The following is a 24,398-nucleotide window of genomic DNA, read 5'->3' as shown; positions in this document are numbered from 1 at the left end:
CTTAGTTTTGAGTAGGAATCCCGCAATCGAGAACGCCAAGGCAATGCTGTAGAGCGAATAATTTGATTTGATGGTGCGTGAAACAAGGTTACATAATTCATTAGCTTGAAAGTGCGCTTTTCATCAGTGGCTAGTAGTATAAATACGTATTTTGCTTCTTAAATCAAGTTGTTTCTTGAAACCCAGATTAAACCCAACATTCTTGCCACTTGACAATTTTATCCTTCCACAGCGTCGCGTGCATAATTCTGTTTATTTCGTCATTCATTAACGTAATTATGGTCTCAACCCGAAACGGTGCCGTCATTGTTCCCGCGAGTACACACATTCATTCCATATAAATGTGTATAAAGATTCCACCGTGAACATAAAATCACATCCTTTTCATTCAATTCCGAATACAAAGTCGTGTTCCAGCCTTCTGTAGAAGCGGTGCTTGGTTAAGAGCTCTCGCAGGTCTAGGCCTCATTCCCAGCCGAGTGTGGCGCTTATTAATTTTGTGAATCCTCGCGAGTAAAAAATCTGCACTAACATCAAGTGTGCAATTGAAATTATGCTCATTCATGTCTTCTGAACTAAATATTTTAAATTGGAAAGAAAGGCTTCGCTCCGGCGTCTGCTCTTGCCACCTTTTTTCCCTTCTCCCGGAAACCCGGACTCAGCGGAGTTTCGCGCGCGTTTCACTCGAGCTCGCACAGGCAAGAGTTGTTGGACTTACCGGAAGGGGAAATCCGCCGATTGGATGGTTGGAAAGTATTTGAACTTCTAAGATTTTTTTACAAAAAAGAAACTTATTATTAAGATGAATATAATTTCTGGATATTTTATGAGATCCTTTTTTGGTTAAGAGTGAAAAGGCAACAACCACGTAGGTGGATTAGGTTAGTTTTTTCCTGTTTTGCCTTCTTCACTGAGGTGAGGCTACCCAAGTAACCGTGGGACTGTATATGGTAGCTTTAAATCCCCTCTATATCAACATATAAAGTATGCATACAGAGTCTCAAAACTTTATATTCACTTTATACGCATGGAGGTAAAATTGAGTGGCGACTGGTAGAGTTGATATAGAGTTATACCGCGGTAAAACGTCAAAATACTACCTTACCGACAGTATTTGAAATAGAAAAAAAAGCTTTGCGCGCAGCTCTCTCTCTCTTGGGAGAGTGCTTTTCACGCTGGGATGACGGTTTTTGAAAGCTTGTTTGCGTTTTTTTGCTGTGTTGTGCTTCATTCGAGATTCTAAACTGCGTGTTGATTTGATGTTCAGAGATGTTTCACCTAGATGCCCTGCGCCAACCGTCTCGCCCGTCCTGAAATATGTTTACACGTATGATTTTTGTCGATAGAGTCTTCCTTCAGTTAGTTGCATGAAAAAAGAATACACTAGCCAGGTTGAAACAAAGTACATATTTATTAATCAATACACTTCATACCTTTACAAGATATTGATAATCTTCACAATATTCATCGACGAACGGGCTAGGGCACGGAGCACCGATTGCGCACCCGGTCCCGGGGTCTTGGTGCAAGTTCCGCCGGCGGCACGCAGCTTCATGTGCAGCGAGGTGATTCCGAGGGACTTGCACTTTCCGCCTACGTACAAAGCGGCCACATAGCAGCGTAGGGCGAGCCTTGTCACGATCAGCCTTGACCTTCATGCCGCCGGTGCTCCGCCAGATAGTTACTTGCCCAAAAGATCCGTAACGTGGACGAAGGTATCGTTGAAGCTGGCGTAGACGTATGCCACTCCGAACACGATCTCGTCCGAGTAAAACCTGGACCTCCTCCAAACGATTTTTCCTGCATCAACAAAAATACCACCAAATACTGCCAAACTTTCTTTGCTCTCACTAATGTTGAGTTAGTGTTTTGAAACATTTGAAGAAATGTCAAAGTGTGATGTAACTTTAAAAGCTTACTTTACATTGATATATAAAGCTTACCATTAATGTTTTGAAACATTATTGAGCTAAATGCTTTGAAACTTTAATTGGCTGTTCTATATGTCATTATACAGTAGATAATAATGTTTCAAGCTACAAATGTTTCAAAACATTGGGAAAGACTATTTAAAGTGTCATAGCATCGTGAAAGTTTATTTAGAGTGGATTTAGAGTTTTGATTTAGTGCTTCTGGTTACTTGGGTATAATCCTGCTCGAAAAATTAACTTTTTAAAAAGAGCTCGTAGACCTATATTCATGTATACCTATCGGCTCAGAATCGAAAACTGAATAAATGTCTGTGTGAGTGTATGTGTGTGTATTAGAGTGTAACAAAAATGACTTTTTGGCGGGCATTCAGGGGTTAGTTCCGGTGGGCATACTGAGCCTAAATCCCAAATATGAGATTGATTGGACGTAACAGGAGCTGGCGCTCCGCCCTTCAATTTTAAATGGGATTTAACCTGTAGAAAAAGATTTTTTCAAAAATGTCACTTTTTGAGGCATTTTGGCCACCAATGCGTTTACCAAAAACATCACTGGCGTGTAGGCGCATCTTTTGGTATATATAACATTGAAGTTTGGAGCATCCTGGAGCTCGGTACAGACCTTCAAAGTTTGGCATTTTTTCGAAAAATCGGCCCCGGCAAAAAAGATATGCGTCGCACCTCGCGACGCCCGAGACGCCATTTGATTTTGCTGGGACCGATTTTTCGAAAATATGCCAAACTTTGAAGGTCTGTACCGAGCTCCAGGATGCTCCAAACTTCAATGTTATATATACCAAAAGATGCGCAAGGAACTGGCCTACACGCCAGTGATGTTTTTGGTAAACGCATTGGTGGCCAAAATGCCTCAAAAAGTGACATTTTGAAAAAAATCTTTTTTTACGGGTTAAATCCCATTTAAAATTGAAGGGCGGAGCGCCAGCTCCTGTTACGTCCAATCAATCTCATATTTGGGATTTAGGCTCAGTATGCCCACCGGAACTAAACCCTGAATGCCCGCCAAAAAGTCTTTTTTGTTACATCCTAGTGTGTATGTATGTATTTTATTCAAACTGGCTGCATTTGACTTGGTTTAGGGTCCCATAAATCGCTATTGAATTGTTTGAAGTTTTGATAAGTTGTTCAAAAGTTATATATAAAAATGTGTTTTCACATATATCCGGATCTAACTTATATGCATGAAAACTATGTCCGGATGCATCATCCAACTCATCGTTGGTTAGGTTATCAAAAGACCTTTCCAATGAAACCAAAACATTGAAGGTCTTGAGATATGGCCAATTAAGTAATATTTATGTACTTTTTGGAAGTCGGATCTCACTTAAATGTACACAGAAAAAAAAATGATGGTAATATTCATCAGGAAATGGAGACAGATTTTGTGGCAAAATAAATGATAAATTTTACCCCAAAAAATGATGAATTTTCATCAGATTTTGATGAATATTCATCAGGTTCACATTTTTACACATTTTTTATGTAATATTACACAAATAAAGAGGTAATATTCAACCTACCAAATTTTCAACATTCCAAAATTCAACTTTTTTTTCTGTGTATGTGAATTATGTCCGAATCCACCATCCGACCCATCGTTGATTAGGTTATCAAAAGACCTTTCCAACGACTCCAAAACATTGAAGATCTGGCAACCCTGTCTCGAGATATGTCTACTTAAGAGTTATTTATGTACTTTTTGGAAGCCGGATCCCACTTAAATGTATGTAAACTATGTCCGGATCCACCATTCGACCCATCGTTGGTTAGGTTATCAAAAAACCTTTCCAACGAGTCTAAAACATTGAAGATCAGGTAACCCTGTCTCAAGATATGATCACTTAAGTGATATTTATGTACTTTTTTATTCCAGATCTAAAAAAAATATGAAATTTGTGTCCAACCCCATCATATCACCCATTGTTGGTAATGAGTGAGGAAGGCTCCAACCACATAGGTGGATTAAGTTAGTTTTTTTCCATACAGTTTTAGTTTTTTTTTACTAGAATTTCGCATTTTTCATACAAACGTAACTTTCGAGTATCAAAAGGTCAAAGTCGACCTTTTTGCTCATATTTGGCCCAGGTACTCAAAATTGCTCAAGGAACAACATTCAGCTCGTGTAGCATCTTGTAAGTTTCCTTTCAAACCCTTTAAAATATGTAAATTCTTACATGGAGAGCCAGGAATAAGGTTCTCTACACAGTTAAAAACATGGTAATACTACATCTGGGAAGGCTTCATCCATAAAGTACGTCACGCTAAAATCAGCCAAAATTTACCCCCTCCCCGCCCTTTGTCACGCTTTCCCTATACTTATAACACGCAATGTCACACTTTCTCAGACCCCCCCCTTCCCCCCCTAGAGCGTGACATACTTTATGGATGAAGCCGAATGGGTTTTTTTTATGCCAGTCTAAATTGAGGTAATGTAATATCATAAAAGTTGTAATAGCCTTCAAATATTTCACAATACAAAATTACCAATTTTTTCAACTTTGATACACACCTAGAAAATGGCAAGCATTTATCCGTAAACAAGAGATTTCCCAGAATTACTTATAATAATTATTAAAGTTCAAAACACTCAGCCATCACTGTTGAAATGTACCTGCCGTACTACACTGCCATAAGCACTTCAGTATGAGTTGCAGAAAAAAAACTTGCCGATGAGAAATGTTCTCCACAATCGACACACCGCCGTGCACTATGGGATAAGATTTCAAAAATATCGAGCATAATTCAATTCAATTCAATTCGGTTTTATTGGTGAACAATCAAGGTACAATAAGTTCTTTTGAGTTTTGGAATTCTTTACAGCTGTGTGTTACATCATAATCCATTTTGGAAAAAAATATTACTTGTAAATCAGAGTGTCACCAAGAGTAAGAACAATTAAGAAAAAACTTACTAAAATATCAAGCTTTAAAAATCAAGACTCAATAAATATCAATTTTTGACAAATTTTGACCAACGAAATGAAGATACCAAGAAATCCAATTCACTGCTGTTTCTCACACCGTGCCGGGGGGAGGCTGAAATCTTCCGTGTATTTTTAATTTGACTTGTGGAATTTCGCAAAACGAGTGCTGGTTGAAGTACGTGCGCTCTGAGGAGCGTAAAAAAAAGAAGGCACTCATTCACATTCCAGTGCACCATCGACCAGGTATGTCGACTTTTGGAGGACGAGGCTTGTTTCAATTCGCAAACAGAGCAAGAAACTCCACAGTGACCCTTTTTTTAATGAAAAGACCCCGCGGAGTGGAAATCTTCACGGTGAAAAATTCGAGAGTGGTTGAAATTGAATCAAACATACTTTTTTCCTGGGTGGAAATGGATTTTGATAGTCGTATCAATGTTTGGAAGGAACGTTTTCGTGATGGAACCTCTTGACCGTTTGCGGAATCAACTCCCGATGAAACATTCCAAACAAAGAACACTCTTGTTGTTTGCATGCATACAGTCATCCCACATATTCGGAACGGTTTCCAGATCGGCCAATGTTCAAAAAATCATAGCAAATCGATAATTGAACTTAATGATTCGCTTTTACCTTCATTTGAAAGCTTTTCTTGCGATCTTTCGAATGCTGTATCGAACATCTGCAAATTTTAACTTTTATATGAAGTTTTTGGAGAATTACTTTGACCCTTGAAATCCACAAATTCGGAACACTTTTTTCTTACGAATGTAAACAAACTTTGGATCTCTCTAGGAGTACATATTTATTACCAAATAATGACTTCACACACTGAAACCAATGAAACTCAAGCTTAGTGATGTATTATACATGGTTTGATAACTTTTTTGTGAAAATATCAGTTAAATTCAGGTGTTCCACAATTGTGGAAGGCACAATAACATCCCACAATTATGAAACAGGCCATTTGGAGGCAGTGTTTTGCTGATCTGGACAAAATAGTCTTGAAATGAAGTTTTTTGTTCAAAAAGTATTACTTTTACTAGTGAAATAGCTAGATAATGTCCAAATGAAGGTTCTAAAAATAGTAGAGTCGACAGAAAAGCTACTTTTGGCATGCTATTGAAAAATTATCATAAAAGTGTTCCGAATTTGTGGGTGTTCCGAATATGTGGGATGACTGTATTCATTGAATTTTATTCTCGCGTATTTTGATCAAAATGTTTGCCGGACTTGTTCATTTGTTTGGCGTAGAACTCAGTTCCAGACACGAAATGCCAATTTTTCACCTCAAAACGATTCACCAGAGTCGGAGAAAACAATTTAATTAAATCGAAGAATGTTGGCAGCGTCTGCTTTCGACGGAATGAATTTGATTGCCTTGCGGAGGTCCTGCACCGAGCAGCAGTAGGTGAACCCCCGTGGCAGCTCCCGGAACTCCTTGTGGCCCCACCCGAACCGGTCGCACACGTCCGGGCACAGGTGCTCACCCTCCGACGCAAACGGATTGTTCAGCGTTACCAGGGCGATGGCTGAATCGGACCCGGAGTGGTGCACAATCTTCCAGAACCATTTCGGGGCTTCCAGCTGGGAATTTTCCGCCAAAGTGATTGAAACTGGCCGGCCGTTGGCATCCGGCAGCTGCAGCACATCGTACACTCCGGTGAACACTCGAACGGTATCGTTGAGCCGGGCTGCCACCTTCCGGGCGGCATTTTCAACCCGCAGCCAATTGCCCACGTTGATGACCTGTTGAGCAAGGAAGCGTCAGTTATCCTTCTTGCTCATATTAATCCCTTGAACTACTCACCTGCCATTCCGGGGCGGCATTGATGTAGAAATAGGTGGCGTCGGCCCAGGTGTCCAGAACCGCATCGCCGTCCGGCGTAAGATGTCCTTTGGCGAAGAATGATCCTGGCGAGATGTACCGTTGAGCCGCTTCCTCGGAACCCAGCAGCGTCGCAAGCCTGTTTCGTTGAGAGGTTTGGGTGTACACCGACGAGAATCGTACCTTACTTTTCAGCTCACCCACCTTGAACGCCGGCCGGTCGTTGTCGATTTGAGCAACTGCATTTAATATGATTGGATGAAATATTTATAATCGGCAATTTCGTGTTTTAATTTTAGTCATCATTCTGACGTCGTCGTGCTATTTTGTCGCACACACCATTTTGCGTTTTAATGTTTGACATTAAACAAACAAAAACAAAAGCACGCAATGTAAACAATAACAAACACGTTTTGTTTGGCTGACCATTCTGTGCATTGTTCCGAAGTTTGGTTGAAGTTGGTTGCTGGAGTCCCGAGTTATAATTACAAATGTTTACGGTAGTATAACTTGTACGTGCGTCAAACGCGTTCTGACCTGAAATCCCTTTGGCCAGTTGTCGCACTTACATCTATTTTCAGGGAGTGACAAGATAGCATGCCATGATTGAAACTACTTTCATATGTAAAGTGACAAAAATGCACAGAGTTTTTTTTCGGATTTCGTTGAATATCTCAGGATTGAAATCTTTGGGGATCTGTGAAGGTCAAAAGGTGAGGCATTGTGAGCTGCACAAAATAGCGTTCTTAACTCAATTTGGCCCAAAATGCACGTACGACAAGTAAGCACGACGGTGACGATTCTCTAATTACGTTAAAAAATTACTTACCATCGATCGATCCTCCTAGCAGTTCATGCTCGGTGTACAGAACTGATGATTTGGCATCGTTGTAGCATGACTGAAAATATTTCACAAACGGAACTCCAAGCACTTCGAAGCCAATATCAAACAGCTTTCCAGTTCCGGCCGCGCACGGACGATTCTGGGCTTTTATAGAGGCAGATACGCTCGATGAACAGTTGAGGCTTCCGTAGGTCACTTTTTTACCACTCAAACGAAACTGTTCACCGTTGACGCAGGTTACGTTGGCCAGGTTTGAGTTGGCTGAAATTATTTGAATACTGTTATTTTTATGCAATTTACTATTTAATGACTACAAACATACAACTTGCAATTTTATTTTTGGCATTTGCACAACCAACGATTAGGGTTTCTCCGTTGTTCCACCGGAAGTTTGATCCCTTTGGTTTTTGTAGCACGTACAAAGATCTATCCTGGCTTAGAAATAATGGTGCTTTTTCGTGGGATGAATTGCTTCGTAGAACAATCCTGCAATCTTAATGTTTTATCAATTAGGTCACCGAGTAAGAAACTAAAGTGGCAATAATTTGTCTGTAAATTTGCTTCTGAACAAAGCATAACTTTCAAAATCAGTAAACAACAGCAAATGGCCACCGCCAGCTCTAATTCGTTTTCTAAACACCAAAAATCTGCGCAAACACACACATATCACTGGCAAAGCACTAATCATAATTTATACTAGCTAATGTTCCTATTTGCACACGTGTTAGCAGGCATGTTAACAGCGCCAATTTGCAACTAGCGCTAATTATAATATAATTCCGGCTGCTGAATTATGCACCCGGTTGCACTGCGGCCTAAATTATCCGCCATCAATTAATTGCCACTTTGTTTCGCCACACCAGGGAAAGGCACCAGGGAATTCCCTCAAGACTCTCACCTCCGGAGGCCAAACTGATGAAGGCTGTCATCGCAAGCAACACTTTAAATCCCAGCATCCCGGCCAATTTCCTGACACAGATGCAATTAAATTAATTAAACTGGAAGCGTCGAATCGCGTTGACCACATACACAACACGTCTGAGTTAAGCTAGAACGTCGCGAGAACTGAACAAGTGATAACAGAGCGCCATGAAAGTAATAAAGTTGACCAAACGACTTCCAGAACAGAAGGCAGCAAATAAGGCAAATGTGCAAAGCCACGTCTACATGGCATTTCCAATTGGAGATTGACTTGCTCTTTATGAGGTACTTGCGTTCTGATGATAGGAACTCGTGTAAACGAAAAACGAAACTGATGACACATTGTTTACATGTGGAAAGGCTAAAGCAAGGTAAGGTCAAGTTCTGATTGAAGAGGTGATTAATAGTCTCATGTATGTGGGGCAGTTCTCTTGGTTCTATTTACATCGAATTTGTTTTGTTTTATGCATTTATCTGAGGTTCTGCTTCGAAACAGTTTACTGAAAATTTTAGCTGGTATGTCCGTACGAACTATTTGGCTGACGCATATTTTATTTTTGCCCTGAATCAATTTATTATTGTGAAATTTGTAAGAAATCCATTTTGCGAGACAAAAAGTTATATGGTTATTCAACCATTCAATTGCTTTGACGAAGCCGGCAATGATTCTAATAAAAAATCTCAGTTGTATCTGCTTTTTTGTATTTTTTTTTAATTTACAAAATGAAAAACCTGATTTTCCAGTCAAGTAAACTGCAGTCGCAAGATTACCTCAAATTCCACAGTTTTGTGAGAATCTCTGCAGGTAAATAAAATGAATGGTGTTTTGAAAAGGTCAAGTTACATTTACCACGGTTAAATCAGCTAACATTCCGTGTAGTTGCCAATATAATACATCTCTGAGGGCACCATTGAATCAAGGTTTGGGTCTGACAATATGCATGATTTTTTAAATGTTTGAATCATAAAATCAGACTGAAACTTATTTTTATTGCTTTCCCGCTTACAAATTATATTTTTTTTCTGGACCTAGGTAAATTTCATGATGTTCCCTAACTTTTTTAATGAAATTTACGATAATTCAACGATTTCAAAGTTTTATTTCTAAAATAAACTTAATATCTAAAATAAACTTAAATTTACTATTTGCGATTTTTTAAAGTTTTGCGTTACCGCATCAACCATTTAAAAAATATTGTCAATTTGATGACAACAATTACTTTAATAAATAGTTACACTTTTTTGTGCTGATTAGCACTATTTCAGCACTGTTATATCATCTAGCTAGGTGAAAAGTATGTATTTCCCTCGCCTAATGTTGACCTATCAGCACTTTGTCGCTCGAATACAGCTTCTTAAAAGCTTTTTCATCTCTTATCAAGTAGACAATAGTTTAATAAGAAATGAGCATGCAAGTTTCTGTAAAAAAAATTTTAACCCTCTACTGCCCAAATTTTTTTTTCGAGAATTTTTATTTTTTTCGTGTTCAGGAGGTCATTTTGAGTAACTTTTGTTCTACGAAAAACTTGACTTCTCTTGTTTTATGTTTTTCTTGTTTCATTTTTAGTATTTTAATTTGCATTTATCTTGTTTAGTTTATGTTTGTTTTTGGTAGTATTTGGCCTACTCTACCACCTCCTATCATTACATTTCGCCTATCTAATTTTTTCATGTTTTTACAGTCACTTTTTCAATTTTTTGCATGTTTTTCACATTTTCTGCTATAAAATGGAACCATTATCATTTAAATTGTAAATAAATGCGTAGAGGCATAGTCTGGGGCACTAGAAAAATTACTGCATACTTCTTTTTACTTCAAATATAGGAAATGTTAGTAAAAAACACAGCCAAAGTTGACCCCTAAAAAATTACATTTTTAAAAACATTGGCAAAGTCACATAAAACAAGTTAATCTTCAAACCCTAAAATTTTCCAAAATTTTAAAAGTTCTTCTTTTCAATGCTTTTTGAAGATCAAAAATTGGTTCAAAAATAGATTTTTGGCGATTTTTTAAATCGAAGCCCGTCTAGAGGCGGGGTTGGGTTGTAGAGGGTTAAAATAATTGTTAGTGTAATGAGAATCGGCTTCAAACGACGGGTTTTTGGAAAAAATATGACGTAACCAGGGCGTAAAATTTTCCCGGATTTTGAATTTCCCGGGAAACTGGAAAGATGTTCTCAGGATTTTCAAGGTTTTCGGGATATTTTTTTTTAATTACCATAAAAACCATTTATCAATACATTTTTATAGTAAAAAATTCTAGAATTTGTGTCTCTTAATTAATTGATGATAATATTGACTACAATCAGAATAGGGGCAGCAGTTTCTAGTACTTGTTCGGTACCTGGGCTGAGAACGTAGCCAAGTCACCGAATGTTGCTCGCTAACTGGACTGAACGAAAAATAACGAGACAACCGTCGATGCATAATATTTTCATGATAAAACTAAAAGATATTCAAATTTATTTATCATGCTTTTTTGCCATATATCTTTAATTGTGACTTGAAATCAAATAGAAGCTTGAAAAAAAATATATATATATATGTTGAACTTTTTTTTTTGCATCCATTAACCCCTCGGTCATTTCGATTTGTTTTGATTGTTTGACGTTTGTCTGCTTTTTAACTGGGTTACAGCTTAGTTATCGAGTGCCCAGTTAAAAGCAGCCCAGTTACCGATCAAGTACTGAAGCTAAATAGCTAAAATGCTTGAATTTGATCTTAAAAATATATTTTTGTGTTTTTTTTTATTTTAAGTAATCAATTCTTTTACAAAATGTGATCGCAATTTAATAAGTTTCTTATAAATAAAACAAAAAAAGATTTTACATAAGAAATGCAAAATTTTATACACATGAAATTTGAATTTGGTGTTTGCACAAATAAAAAATCTATACTACAGTCTGAGGGCACTAAAATTTCAACAATTTTCTCTAAAATGCAAAATTCATGCTGCTATATGCCCAATAACAATTTGATTGCTTAAAATTTTTATCGATTACTTAGTATTCAACTGCATAACTTTTTTCATTACTTTATCTTTATTTCCAGACCAAAATATGTATTTTGTTTTTCAAATTCGGGAAAATCCTGACAAAATAAAAAAAATCCCAGTATTCAGAAATTTTCGGTTATGGAAAAGAAGACGAAACAAATCATTTCTGTTATCACAGATTATTGTGTCGGAAAAGCAAGTCAGCTTAGAAGCTGACTCTTGTTTTCTTTCAGAAAATCTTTTTCTATGTTTATTTTCCAGAAGTGCATTAATGGTTGTATGGAACTCGGTGCTTGTTTTTATAGCATTCGAATATTTACCAAACTCGGCAGAGTTTTGTGTTGGAATGAATGGCTTGCGCTGAAATAAATTTAGCAACTTGTTGCCATGGTTGCCAGGTCAGGTGCTAAAAAATCTGACATTGTACCGATAAAGAATCTGGCAAATAGAAATGGTGACAATTTAGCTTGACAAAAATTGAGCTTGTCAATGTTTTAAATGGCTTAATTTGCTTTATAAACATAACCTAAATTGAAGAATTCCTGACAATTGAAAAAAAATACATTCCAAGATTTATCTAGAAACCTGGCAATCCTGCTTGTTGCATAAACTACTATTTAGGCATCCATTTGAGTGCTGAAAAGTTCAAATTTTCATCATTAGTACACAAGTTTTATTTAAAAAAAAAACAATTTAATAATAGTTTTTCAGAATTGCAAATAAATAACCAAAATGCAACAAACTAGGGGAAATCTACCCTTTCCAATCAAAAACCTATCTTCGTCACCTACTCGTCGCATTTCCTTCTGCTATCCCTTGAAATCATCATCTTACGGAAAAGAAAAAAAAGATCGCAAACAGTTAAGTTGATACATCCTTATGTCATTTATCCCACATTGAATGTTAATGACGTACGATGTACGGACCGACTCGGGGAAGGTAGGGTAAGTGCACACAAGTGTGTCGCCTTTCAAGCATGGCTTACGAGAAGGCACTCGACTGAGGGCTTGACACAGCAAAGAGGCCCATCTTCGGGTGGGATCAGCCATGTTCTTGAGGACAAAACTTGCTAACGAGAATCTGCTGAGGTGTGCTTTGGCCACGGACGGAGGGGTTCCCCTCCTTCGCCTGATACTTGTCAGATTGTAGAATCGAAGGATCTTCCTCCTCTTAAGATAGGGTTATGAAGGGTCCAGCCCAGACCTTGTGTGAGGGGCTTCGGTCTTCCTTTAAAATTATTCCTCTCAATGCTTGTAGCCGGCTGATTGGAGGAGTTCGGCGGAAGGCCAAGGATGTTGTCCTCAATCCGACCAGGAGGAGGAGATACCGGCAGACCCTAAGCGAAAGGAAGGAATTGGCACAAAAAGACATTTCGCCTCTTGAATACAGTTGACCTGACATCCCCTACCTCCCCCAGTTCTTAAGAAGCTTCGAGTGGGACAGTTTTTGTGCCATGTCACACTGCCAAGGAGGGAGGTTATTAAATGAAAACATCTTTATTTATGAAGCAAAAGGGGTTGACTACCGTCGGTGTGTTGGGGCGTCCTGTTCGATGAGGGTTCGGTAGAGGGTTCTGGGCGTGTGCGGTTCGGGATCAAAAGGCTCTCGACTCGGGTGTATTAATTTAACAAGAAGGTATTGAGAAACAGTTTGTGAAGTGATAAATTTTTACTGGAGTGATAAATCAATAGGGAGCTGATAAAATGAAGTTATTAAATTAGGAAGCACTTCTGGAAGCGATTCGTGTGAGAGGGTGTTTTTAGTGGGAAATGAGGACAAAGTTGTAACGATAACATGTTTCAAATAATCTGGTTGGATTATATGTGAAATGATATGAAATTAATGTAAACTTTTTAAACTATTGAAGCTTGGCATTTAATGATCATGTTTTCGTATAAAATCAGCTCATATTTGGAATTTAGCCTAGTGGGTCTCGTGGCGCAGGGGTAGCGGCTTCGGCTGCCGATCCCGATGATGCTATGAGACGCGGGTTCGATTCCCGCCTTATCCACTGAGCTTCTATCGGATGGTGAAGTAAAACGTCGGTCCCGGTTTCTCCTGTCTCGTCAGAGGCGCTGGAGCAGAAATCCCACGTTAGAGGAAGGCCATGCCCCGGGGGGCGTAGTGCCAATAGTTTCGTTTTTTGGAATTTAGCCATTATTCAGGAATTTGAACCAGCTTACTGAACATTGCTCACATTTAGAGCTTCCCACATTATATCAGTTTAAACAATTGACATTCACTTTAAATAATTTATAGCTTTCATACATACATAAGTTCTTCGAGAGGCATATTGATCCGACGCTCGCCACAGTTAAGATGAAAACTTTCAAATTTCTCCTCCCAGCCTCAACACACTGCGTCGTTAATCCATAAATTGGCAATAAAAGTGAAACTGTTGCATATTAACTACACTTTCGACAACTTGTGCCATAAACAAGTTTCCCCACACCACCAAACCGGCTGGGAAGTGATTTATGATTAAACCGAAATGTAAAATGTCCCAACACTCAATAAATATTTGGGCGCCACGTTATGAATCCAAAATGTGTGTTTGGCACTGGCTTTTTTATGGTTTTGCAGGCAATAGTTGTATCTATTTACGAGCTCACTAAATTTAACGCTCGAACTGGTTTACCACTCCTAGAACCGTTCAACAAGAACATTCCATTTGCTGGGTTCATTCCGCCACCCACTGCTGCAGGAATTTACCCCGAAAAAATGGGATCATTTCCGCTATAACACCTATCAGTGTGGTGACGAACATTTACATGCTCGTTTAAACCACGCATCAATCCAGCGTGGGTGTCACCCCCTAACGAGGGACCCCTTCCCCCACCCTTCTTGTGGGTGGTGAAACCAATTTATCTCGCCACATTCGACGACCAAAAACCAAGGACCGACCGCCAACCGCACGCCTAAACATAAATAATCCAATCAAAGATATAAATTACAGCCCATTACCGCCGGCATATTTCATTTCAAAATTAATTGAAGCCTTTGGTGTTGGGGAGGGTGGGGGTCACCATAGGGAAATCTTGAAAAGGGTGAGTCACCTCAAGGGGAAAGCGGTGGGTAGTCTTATCTGGCATCATGTGGATTACGCCGTGTCCTATCTGCTTCGTTCCTGAGATCGACAAACAGTGGCGTGGGGAGGAGTTTGGGGGAGACCCCCTGTGGGGCGTTTGTCTTGGAATCCAAGCGCGCGACGCCACGTGTAACACTTGATCCAACTCCCAGGCCAAAGCTCACCGCAATTTGTCTTGATATAGCGGAGAAAGTGCGGGGAAACCGAAAGGGGCACTTCTTACCCTGCTGTGGCGGTACGGCCTCATCTGGAATCCGATTTGTTCTCCACGGTGATGTCGCCTGCCGCGTGTGATGAAAAGAGGGTTGCAGTGTTTTAAATTGGTACCAATTAATTATTTTAGGGGCTTGTGTAGCCTGAAACGGCGTAATTTTATTTTTTTACCGGATTCCAAAATTTCAAAAATATTTATTTTTGAAAAGATCAGAAAACTTTACAATTATTTAATTTTTTTAACAATAAAAACAGGACTTAAAAACACAGCAATTTTCTTGTTTATTTTTCTTTTATCCGCTGTATTTTAGTAACCAGAAGTCCAACCAGAAGTAGGCAACTTTTTTGGTTATTTTCTCAAATTTTCGAAACATTTATTTACAGGAATGAACGATCTTGGACACTATTTTTAAACATCGAAAAACTGAATTTTTAGTCAAACTAAATTTTAAGTCAATATATCTTGAAAACCGTGATCTTTATCAAACAATCGGTTCAATACTTTTCGATTGCAATTATTTATGATTTTACATTGCAAGTCCACACATTTTCGAATGCAATTTCTATTTTTCCATAAAACATTTATTTTTTCAAAAATCATAACTCGGTTGCGGTTTTTGTTTTCAAAAACAAATGAAAAACGAATCCGAGGTCCGATTTTTGATATCTCGTGACGGAGGGGCGGTACGACCCCTTCAATTTTTGAACATGCGAAAATAGAGGTGTAATAAGCTTGAAACAGCGATGACATAGAAATTTGGTGTCAAATGGATTTATAGGTAAAATTGGACACCCGATTTGATGGCGTGCTCGAATTTCCAAACAAACGTAGTTTTTATCGAAAAAACACTAAAAATGTTTTAAAAACTCTGCCATTTTCCGTTACAAAACTGTAAAATTTTTTGGAACATGATATGTTGAGGGAAGTTTAATGTACTTTACGAATATACATTAACTCAGAAGGCTCTTTTTTTCATTTAGAACGTTGCTTATAAGGCCGATGCAAATATTTAAAAAAGTTTTTGTCCCTCGGCCCTGGCCGAGGTCAAGGGGGGGGGGGGGGCAAAAAAATAAAAAGATATAAAAATTTAAATAACAAGCCATAGTCTTCACATTTAAATGAAAAAAGTGTTTTAAAATGCATTTTACACTAGTTCAGTTGTTTTGCAATCATTAGTTTTCAAAAAATCTAAGATCTGACAAAAACAAAAATTGTATCGAAAAAAAAGATTTTGCATCGAAAATTTTCAAAAAATCTTAAGATTTTTTAATGAACCCAAACGTGCTAAAAATGATTTTAAACGCAGAAGAATGTATTTTAATTTGATTTCAGCTGGTAGCACTTGAATTTTCATTGAAATTTTGAAGTTTATTGTAAAAATATTTTTTTGCCCCCTGATTTTTCGGGCCAATTTTGAAGGGGGGGGGGGGGTGACAAAAACTTTTAAAAATATTTGTACCAGCCTAAACATCACGAGTTATCAAGATTTTACGAAAAAACCGACTTTACTGGTCAAATGACATTTCTACACTTCCTTTAAGTACATTAAACTTACAATAACTAAAAATCTGATTACGTCATTCAAATCAGCGTCCAATTTGCTTTAAATATAGCATTCGAGTTTTGTTCTATCATTTTCTGCTTCCAAGATCTTGCCATCTGAAAACAGAGTTAAAAAAAATCTAAAATTGCAAAACTTTGGGCCAGTACCAAAAAAGAAGGTATGGTCCAATTTTGCTGAAATTTTGGATTCTTGCATATCTTAATTGTATAAACAACTCCATCAAATTTGAGAATGATCAGAAAAGTCAATTTCGAATGTGTACTTTTTTGTGTACAGTTGGCGCGATGTTGTGTGAAATTTCCCGAAACATAGGTTCTTTGGTCCATACAAGGTCAAAACGCCATTTCATGTTTTCATACGACTTTATCTAATGTTAGGCTTCATTTTTGAGACTTGTAACTATTTTTGCTTGAAAGACCAACATTTTATTTGCGTACAAGACAGCTCAAATCGGGTAAAATTGCGCGGTTATATTTTTTTGCTGAAATTGTCAAAAATTACCACATTTGGGAAAACCGTAGCACGGAAGTGGGTATTAAATCTAATCTTCATCTCTTACCTTATGTTTTCTTTAGGGCTTTTTCCGATGCTTCTCAATTTTTTAAAAATATTTTTTGGCGGATTTTTAAATCAAACCTCATTGAAAGTACGATTGGGTTGTAAAGAATTATTTGTTTGGAACCCAGGAAATGTGAAACAAAATTCTAACTGATTTACTGCATTCTTTTCTTTTGGTCTCTGCAATCAATGTGAAATAATTTCATCTTGCCACTTTCCCACTTCGAGGGAACTTATTTGAGATCGGTCAATCCACATTCCACAGCCGAATACTCGTTCTTGCTCGAAATCGAAACAAACTTCATAACACTTTCCGTTATTGAATTCCACCAGATACAGTGCAATCTATGATCTCCTGCGCGCCCTTACTTCTGTGCTCCACGTGCTATTGTGTCAACCAATAAAGCGCTTCATTTCGAACACCCGGCCAAAATTAAATTTGTCAACATGTCCAAGCCCAGCTCCAACACACTGCAGTGACTGCCGGCTGAACCCCCCCTCCCAGAAATCAACGTGTCGAGCAAAAAAAAAAAAAAATAAATAACGCCACGCCAAGTAACGGGACGACGACGACAGTCAGGAAAAAGTGCAATATCCATCCTTTGGTGCTTCCAGCAATCAGTCAGGCGGATCTAATTGTCAAATATTTCACAAAGCAATTTCTCATCGCCAAAGCTAATGTATCACTCGGAGGCACTTTTCAGTGTCGTCGTCCGTTTTTTTTCCTCTCTCTGCTGGAGAGTTTTCCAGTTTTCCAGCAGCAGCAGTTCCAGGACACCTTTTTTGAGATGTTCCTCGGTCCTGTTCCGGGCCAGATCCAAAAGCAGCAGCAGCAACAAGGCTAAAAACGTGCACCAAAATGGATCAGCGATGATAAATTCCATCAGCTTGTATTTGCTGGAGGAAACAGATCTCCTCGGGCGCCCAAGTCCGGAACATTGCCTCGGCACGACTGGGTTGGGTTTCTGTGGAGAGTGCGAAGAAGTAGTTTTCAGGCTATTACAAGATATTTCAGGGGGGAAGTTGCCACAGTGCACACTCTGGAACCACTATACTCTTCAATTGTATCTTCACCGAGGAGGATATATATGAGAAAGGACTCCACGGGACTCCCCGGCCATAAGGAATGGAAACCAAACCAAACCGAACAAAGAAGCTGGTCCCGGGCCAAAGGGCTAGAATCCACTTAATACGAGTCACACTTTTTTGCCCCTCCGACCGAACGTGTAAACCTGCGGGGGACAACCAGCCAGCCGAGTAAGTACAGTGCGAGAGGAGTCTTTGGGCGAAAACAAGCTGGTGTTATTAGATTAGAGAATTTACTAACCTCAGATGTCATTATTATCTTGTGGCAGCAGAGGGAGTTGGTCGCAATTTTTCGACACCAGTCCCTTTATAAGGGTCAGTCCAGTCAGAGTATGTACGTACTAGTGAAGTTGAGTAACAAATTGGACTTGGCTACGTGCGATGGAAATAGAATAAAGAGTTATGATGTAGAATGTTGAATAAGACGCATATCGCTTACTGATTTGATTTAAATTTTCACCGTTAATTGTATAGGTGTAATGAGCTTGAATCTTGAATATGAGTTTGATTGAATAAAATTAAAAACATTCCCATAAAAATCATCTCTGTGGCTTTGTTAGAAGTAAAGTTAGAAGTTAAAGTTGTATAAATGTAGGCATAAGCATCAGCAAAAGTGCCTATCCGCAGTTGCTACTCCGTTATTGACCAGGACCTCCAGACGTTAAATCCGCGAGATGTGGGGAGCTATCTTTCCTCGCTGCGCAACTTCTCAAAAGCACCTATCATGTTGATCAATACCGGCGCCGTCTACGACCAGAGGTAGAGTCACTGGGAAGTGAATGGGAATTTCAGTCAGATGTGAAGTTTGAAGTACAAATGTACCTACAAAAAATCAAAGATCAATTACGCTCAGTTTTTTAAAGCATATTACACACCCAACTGGTAGTCGCATGATTGTGATGCATGGCGGCATGAAAGTATATCAGAATCTGCATGAAATCTGTCCTCATGCATTTTTTGCGATATAGGGGTATGACATTTTTGCCCGTTACCGACAATTATCGACATTACCGACGGCTGATTGATTGTATTGAAGAAAAAAATCTAAACAGAATAAGGATTGAACCATCAATTTCTTGGTTATTGGTTCGACACGCTACCACCGCGCCATGGACGCTTGTTAAATTGAGAGTGACAGAGCACCAATATAATCTTCTCTCTGGAGTGTTGTTCGGGGACGCGCCAGCTTTATATGTGTTGGTGAGAACTGCAGATCGCTGACATGTTTACACGCGGGCAAAAATGAGCTATGAGCTTGCTGCAAAAACTGTTAGAAAATGTAACATTTTCTGCAGCAAATCCACTGTTGCAGATTTTGATATATATTTTTCCTTTGGGTGCACCTGCCCAGTTGTTTTGCAATTATTAGTTTCCAAAATATCTAAGTATTGACGAAAATTTATTTTTTTGCAAAAAAAAAAATAAATTTTGAAGGGGGGGGGGGGGGGGACGACATAAACTTTGAAAAATATTTGCAACGGCCTAAAGTGAAAGTGCCCTCTCGGGTTAAAAATAATCGTCATAGAGCAATTCCAGCCCAAAAAAATAATTTTTTAGGTATGTTTTCTCGACCCTCTCCGATTTCAATGAAACTTTGTAGACAAAACTACTTGTTATCCTAGGCATATATAAACCATTTTTGAATATGTAGAGCCAGTTTCGCTCGATAATGACATTTAAGAAGGGCGTGTTTTGAATATTTTTGTATTTCGTTATTTAAAAATGCTGTACCTCGAAGCCGTTACATCGTATCAAAAAGTGGTCAAAGACAAACTTGTAAAAAAATTGACGGGCTTTCCGAAAAAATACACTGTAAGAAAAAAACACTCCACTTTTATGAGTTTTTTAATTTTTCAGTTTAAAAGTCAAATTTGAAGGTGAGCCAACGATTATTTTTCGTTCAAATGTTTTGTGAAAATAGCCTTAGATGTTACAAAAAGACTCACGAAAAATGCAGGGTGGAGCAACTCACCTAAAAAATATAAAAATCATTTACTGAAACTGTCGTAACGTGAGTCGATTTTCCAGACAATTCTATATAAAAGTCTCCATATTTACCACTGTCCAAAGTCCAATCTTTGTGAAGTTACAGCGGTTTTAAAAATAAAAATGCTGAAAAAAAAAATGTTTTTTTTATTGTTTTTGGCCATTTCTATATGGCAGATTTGATTTTTCAGTCATACAATGTATTTAATGGTAGACAAAAAATAATTTCTGCAAAAATAAGCAACAATTTGTTTAAACTTGAATTTATTTTTCTTAATACAGTGATACCTCGCATAGTGCGCAGGCGTTACGCTTTCTGCAATCTGTTTGAAACAATTTGTTCGTCTTGTTCCAATCTACATTTTGCTACAAAATGATTGCAAAAAATATTACAGAGAAACCTGTATTTACGCGGTGCGTTACGTTTTCATAATTTTGCGATTTCTCTGGAATGACGCAACATTTTTTCAATCTTTTAAAAGCAATTTGAAGGTTTTGTTCAGATCTACAAAACGCTTGAAGTTTGCAAAAATATTGTATGGTTTAAGAGAAATCGACGAAATAAAAAGCGTAACGCCACCGCGTAAAAAGAGGTTTTTCTGTATGTTGTTTTGGAGTAATTTATGAAAAACAAAACATTGCACCTGGCACTATGCGAGGTTTAGCTGGAGTTCCAATCAATTAAATTCTAATCCTTAAAATTTTTAAATGCATTTAAAGTAGAATTACTCTAACATGGAATAAAGATTCATTGCTAAACATATTAACAAACATAAGGCGTTCAATCAATTATTTTAAATCATTTTACTAACTTAAAATGTTTTGGGAAATGTATTTAATGAATAATTTAGCAGTGAACATTAGAAATACATTTTCCAACCACCAATGTAAATATTTTTTTCAAAAGAGTGCGGATTTATTACTAGAAGCCTTGCCCTCACTACTGACCCGATATTCCACCGTTGATCCGGCCAGATAACATCTGACTTATAAAACCACATTGAGCTCTACAAAACAATCACAGAAAGTACGAAACTCTCACGTGTGAGCACACACTCTCCCTCGGCGAACTGTGAGTGAGTGAGTTCATTGTTACGCTGTAACGAGGAGAACTTGAGTTACCGCCATGTAACGCCTCACTCACCCCGAGTGACCGAGACACACCCCCTCCAAGCTCGCGCAAGAGAAAAGGGTGGGGATGAGTGCACCACTCCTGAGTGCCCGCCACTCAGTGCCTGTGCGCATGAGTCGTCGTGGGTGCCTCTTGGCGAATCGCTCGCACCGTGACGTCATCGTTTGCTATTTGCTAGACACTTTTTCCCACAGTATTATTAGACAAGCCAACGACGGCTGAAGTTAAATTTCTCGTCAAATCCTGCAAAATGATGAAACTCTTATCATATCTCTTCTCTCACGCTCCCGTCCCGTCTCGGCTCGTCTTGTGGAAGCTGGCTGGTTGGTTGGTTTTTAAAGCTGAAGCTCTGTGTTAGTGTGGTGTACGCGAGTTGAGCTGATCGATTTTAGGGCAAAAGAGAAGGAATTCAACGTGAGGAGTGGCAAGTTTACTTGCTGGACGAGAATTTAAAAAAGTGTTACATTGAGTTGAGGGCAGACTATCATTTATTTAGTTCAAGAAAAGCTGTTAATCTTGCCGTATGAATAAATGATTGTGCCTGATCAATAATGCAACATTGGTAATTAATTTTGAAGAAATTTCAACTGCTGAAAGATTTCGAAAGAGACAGTGTGATTTAAAGTTGGGGCAGAGTGGATCGTTTAATAATGCATCACTCGTTGAAATCTCAATAAATATGTGCTGCGTAGAGAAAGTGAGTCTTCCGGAAATTGCCACACCGGAGATAACTCTCGCCCCTTCGGGGTTTTTTTCGGGGTCGAGTCCCGTGTGACGCGTGTTGCATAACACAAGGATCTCCGCCTTGAAGTGCGATATGTTCTTCCGTTTGTATCTTTAAGGTGCTCCGCTGTTTCTCTCTGTGTCAGCTGGCAGCCGGTGTTCGCCATATTTACGTCTTTTCCGAAAATAGAACCATGGTGTGTACACCCCCGTCTACATAGGCTATTAAGGAAATCACGACTGTTGTCACCCACCTTGGGAGGGACGAGGAGACCCTCTTGCCCCAGGGCCTGGTGTTTTTTGTTGCTCTGCAGGTCACGAACCGATATCACATTGTAAACTTCTCTTCCCGCTGCTCCGGGGACTCTCGGGCTGGATGACCCTGGATACGGGGTTTACATGTTACACAGCAAAAAAAGTATAAAAATAATGTTGTTTGTTATTTTATTGAATTGGATTTTTTTACCTATAATGAAGTGTTTATATGAAAAAAAGTAAAAAAGTATAATATAAGAAAAAAAGTTTTTAGACGGTATACAGTCTAGACTCAATTGTCCGAAAACCTTGGTTAAATTTTATTTTGGATAATCGTGTAACGAAAAACATTTGTCGTTGTCTTATTTTTGATTGTCGAGCTTAAGTATGACCTTTAAACTACGCTGAAGTGATTTAAAAATTTAAAATCCAAGATGATGTTGACGAAATATTGAAAAAAAAAATGCATATAATTATTTAATAAGCAATCAGCTATTCAAATTTGAATAAAATAGGGTCGCAGACCTCGATTTTAATGTTTAAAACAGGAAAAAGAAAAAAAAACATTTTTTTTGTTCGTCAATCGATTATCCGAAGTCCCATACAAACCTTCGTATAATCGAATTTCGGATTATCAAAACTTCGGATAATCGAGTCTGGACTGTATTTACGCTATTTAGAATATCGTTACACTTAAACCCCGATGGTTTGACACCAATTGTTGTCAAACGTACGGGGTCACTTTTTAGTTTGACACCCCTTTGACACGGAGTTCACACACACACACTACCAAACGTTTGTTTTGTTAGTATGCGTGAGCGCCGTGTAAAAAGTGACAGTTCGCCACTTTTTAGTTTGACTTTGACCAACCAGCGGGGTACAAACTAAAAAAGTGTCAAACGAAAAAGTGACCAACCACCTGGGGTTGAGTGTTTTATTAACTTTTTAACAGATTTAAGCTTTTTAATAATTTTAAAACATAATTGAACTATGAAATTGTTTCAATTTTTAAATATTATAATTTTTTAAATCTATTGTGATTTTTGTTAATCGAAAACCCTGTAAAATACTGATTTTTATGTATATCTGGCATGGCTGGGTATGACGCAGGAGCACCTCTGAATAAAATATGAACATTTGTCGAATGAAAACTGGCAAAGTATCGATCAAAAATCTGGAAAAATCTAGCATTCTAATCCACTTCCCCGTGATCTGACCACTGGTCGTGGCTGGCGCCGTTGTTGATTAGCATGATACGGGTATGTTGGTTCGAAAGTTCCGAAGTGGGGATCATTGATATAAACATGAAACTTTAGTTTTTACAGTGTATTTCCGGGGATTTTGCCTCTCTGTTTGTCGTAATTTGCTGTCGCCGCGCGGCTTCTGGTGTTGTAGCTTTTCCTCTCCACTCCGGCGACGGGTCGACCAGCTGTGTGTGTGTGTGTGAGGATGTGGTTTTTCCGACTGAAATAAAAGTCGACCTTCTCGAAAATCGTAAAATCGTTCGTTCGTTTGGGGGTGGTGTATGAAGGAATGAGGAAAGGGGAGGGGGTTTCTGACCGAGGTCCCCAGACGGCCGTATCTGGAATCAAGGTAATGTAAATTTGAATTACGATAATTTCAATAAAAAAGCAGCACGAGTGTTTCGGTGAATTGTGGTAGCGCGGCCCGACCGTCCGTCTGTCGGTCGAGCTGTCGGAATCGGACCCCGCGGAAGGACCAGCTGAGGCCGGGTTGTTGCGGGGGGTGGCGTTGTAAAGCGGTGGGGGTGGTGAATTGTGCCCAAGCCAATGAAGAATTGAGGCGAACGTTTTTATTCCCTTCTTGCAAATACATTCTCGTTAAAATTTTATTAGGTTTCAATTTTATGTTCTGGGTTCGGTTCGGTTCCGGCGAGGAGCTGATGTTGTGGTGCAATTTTTAAGCGTTGACTGGATGAGGCTCGTTCGTGGATTTGGAAGATTTGCTGCAAGGTATTAAAGTGGAACTTATTTGTTGTCAACTGCTCTGGATTACAATGATGGTGTGTTGCCTGAGATTGCTTTTGGGTTGATTTGACGACAACTGTTAACGGTGTAGGGCCAACTGATAAAAAGGAAAGATTGCTTGATCTTGGGGATAGGATAACTAGGACAAATCGGTGGTTTAAGATTGTTGTTTGAAGCAACATGTTATTATTGAAAATTTTTAATTCCAAAATTCTTAGTTTTAGATTTTGAACCATTGAGAAGTATGAAGAAAATTTAAGCCATCGAGTTATTTATCTATTTAAGAGCACAATAATAATTGCTGAACGTTTGGCGATTATCAACGATTCTTTTAAAAAGGTAATTTTTGT

At 38.6% G+C, this 24,398-nt stretch overlaps 2 protein-coding genes and 1 pseudogene across 3 annotated transcripts in view; 1 reads left to right on the top strand and 2 right to left on the bottom strand.

Annotated features, from left to right (window-relative positions):
- The window catches only part of LOC120417471 (aldehyde dehydrogenase, dimeric NADP-preferring-like), a 305,803-nt gene that overhangs the window by 142,587 nt on the left and 138,818 nt on the right, over positions 1–24,398 (top strand). The window lies entirely within an intron of this gene.
- On the bottom strand, positions 1,389–5,370 carry LOC128093377 (40S ribosomal protein S14-like; annotated as a pseudogene).
- Positions 4,684–8,596, bottom strand: LOC120417491 (uncharacterized). 2 transcript variants are annotated; one of them, XM_039579566.2, is made up of 5 exons: positions 8,437–8,596; positions 7,861–8,031; positions 7,524–7,799; positions 6,677–6,933; positions 4,684–6,615 (listed from the first exon to the last, which is right to left on the bottom strand). In XM_039579566.2, the coding sequence occupies exons 1-5, from the start codon at positions 8,492–8,494 to the stop codon at positions 6,190–6,192; spliced, it is 1,188 nt and encodes a 395-aa protein (XP_039435500.1). In that variant the 5' UTR covers positions 8,495–8,596; the 3' UTR covers positions 4,684–6,189. The 2 variants fall into 2 exon arrangements, with proteins under 2 accessions (XP_039435500.1, XP_039435501.1); XM_039579567.2 differs by lacking the exon at positions 7,861–8,031.

This window comes from Culex pipiens, chromosome 3, assembly GCF_016801865.2.
Source record: "Culex pipiens pallens isolate TS chromosome 3, TS_CPP_V2, whole genome shotgun sequence".
Lineage (NCBI taxonomy): Eukaryota > Metazoa > Arthropoda > Insecta > Diptera > Culicidae > Culex > Culex pipiens.
The sequence above is the reverse complement of the archived record's forward strand: the minus strand, read 5'-3'. Positions and strand labels throughout refer to the sequence as shown.

Coding starts and splice junctions, on each gene's coding strand:
- LOC120417491 (XM_039579566.2), bottom strand. CDS start 8,494: ATGCTGGGATTTAAAGTGTTGCTTGCGATGACAGCCTTCATCAGTTTG. Junction 8,032..8,436: donor CATCAGTTTGGCCTCCGGAG/GTGAGAGTCTTG, acceptor TAAAACATTAAG/ATTGCAGGATTGTTCTACGA. Junction 6,616..6,676: donor ATGCCGCCCCGGAATGGCAG/GTGAGTAGTTCA, acceptor CTTGCTCAACAG/GTCATCAACGTGGGCAATTG.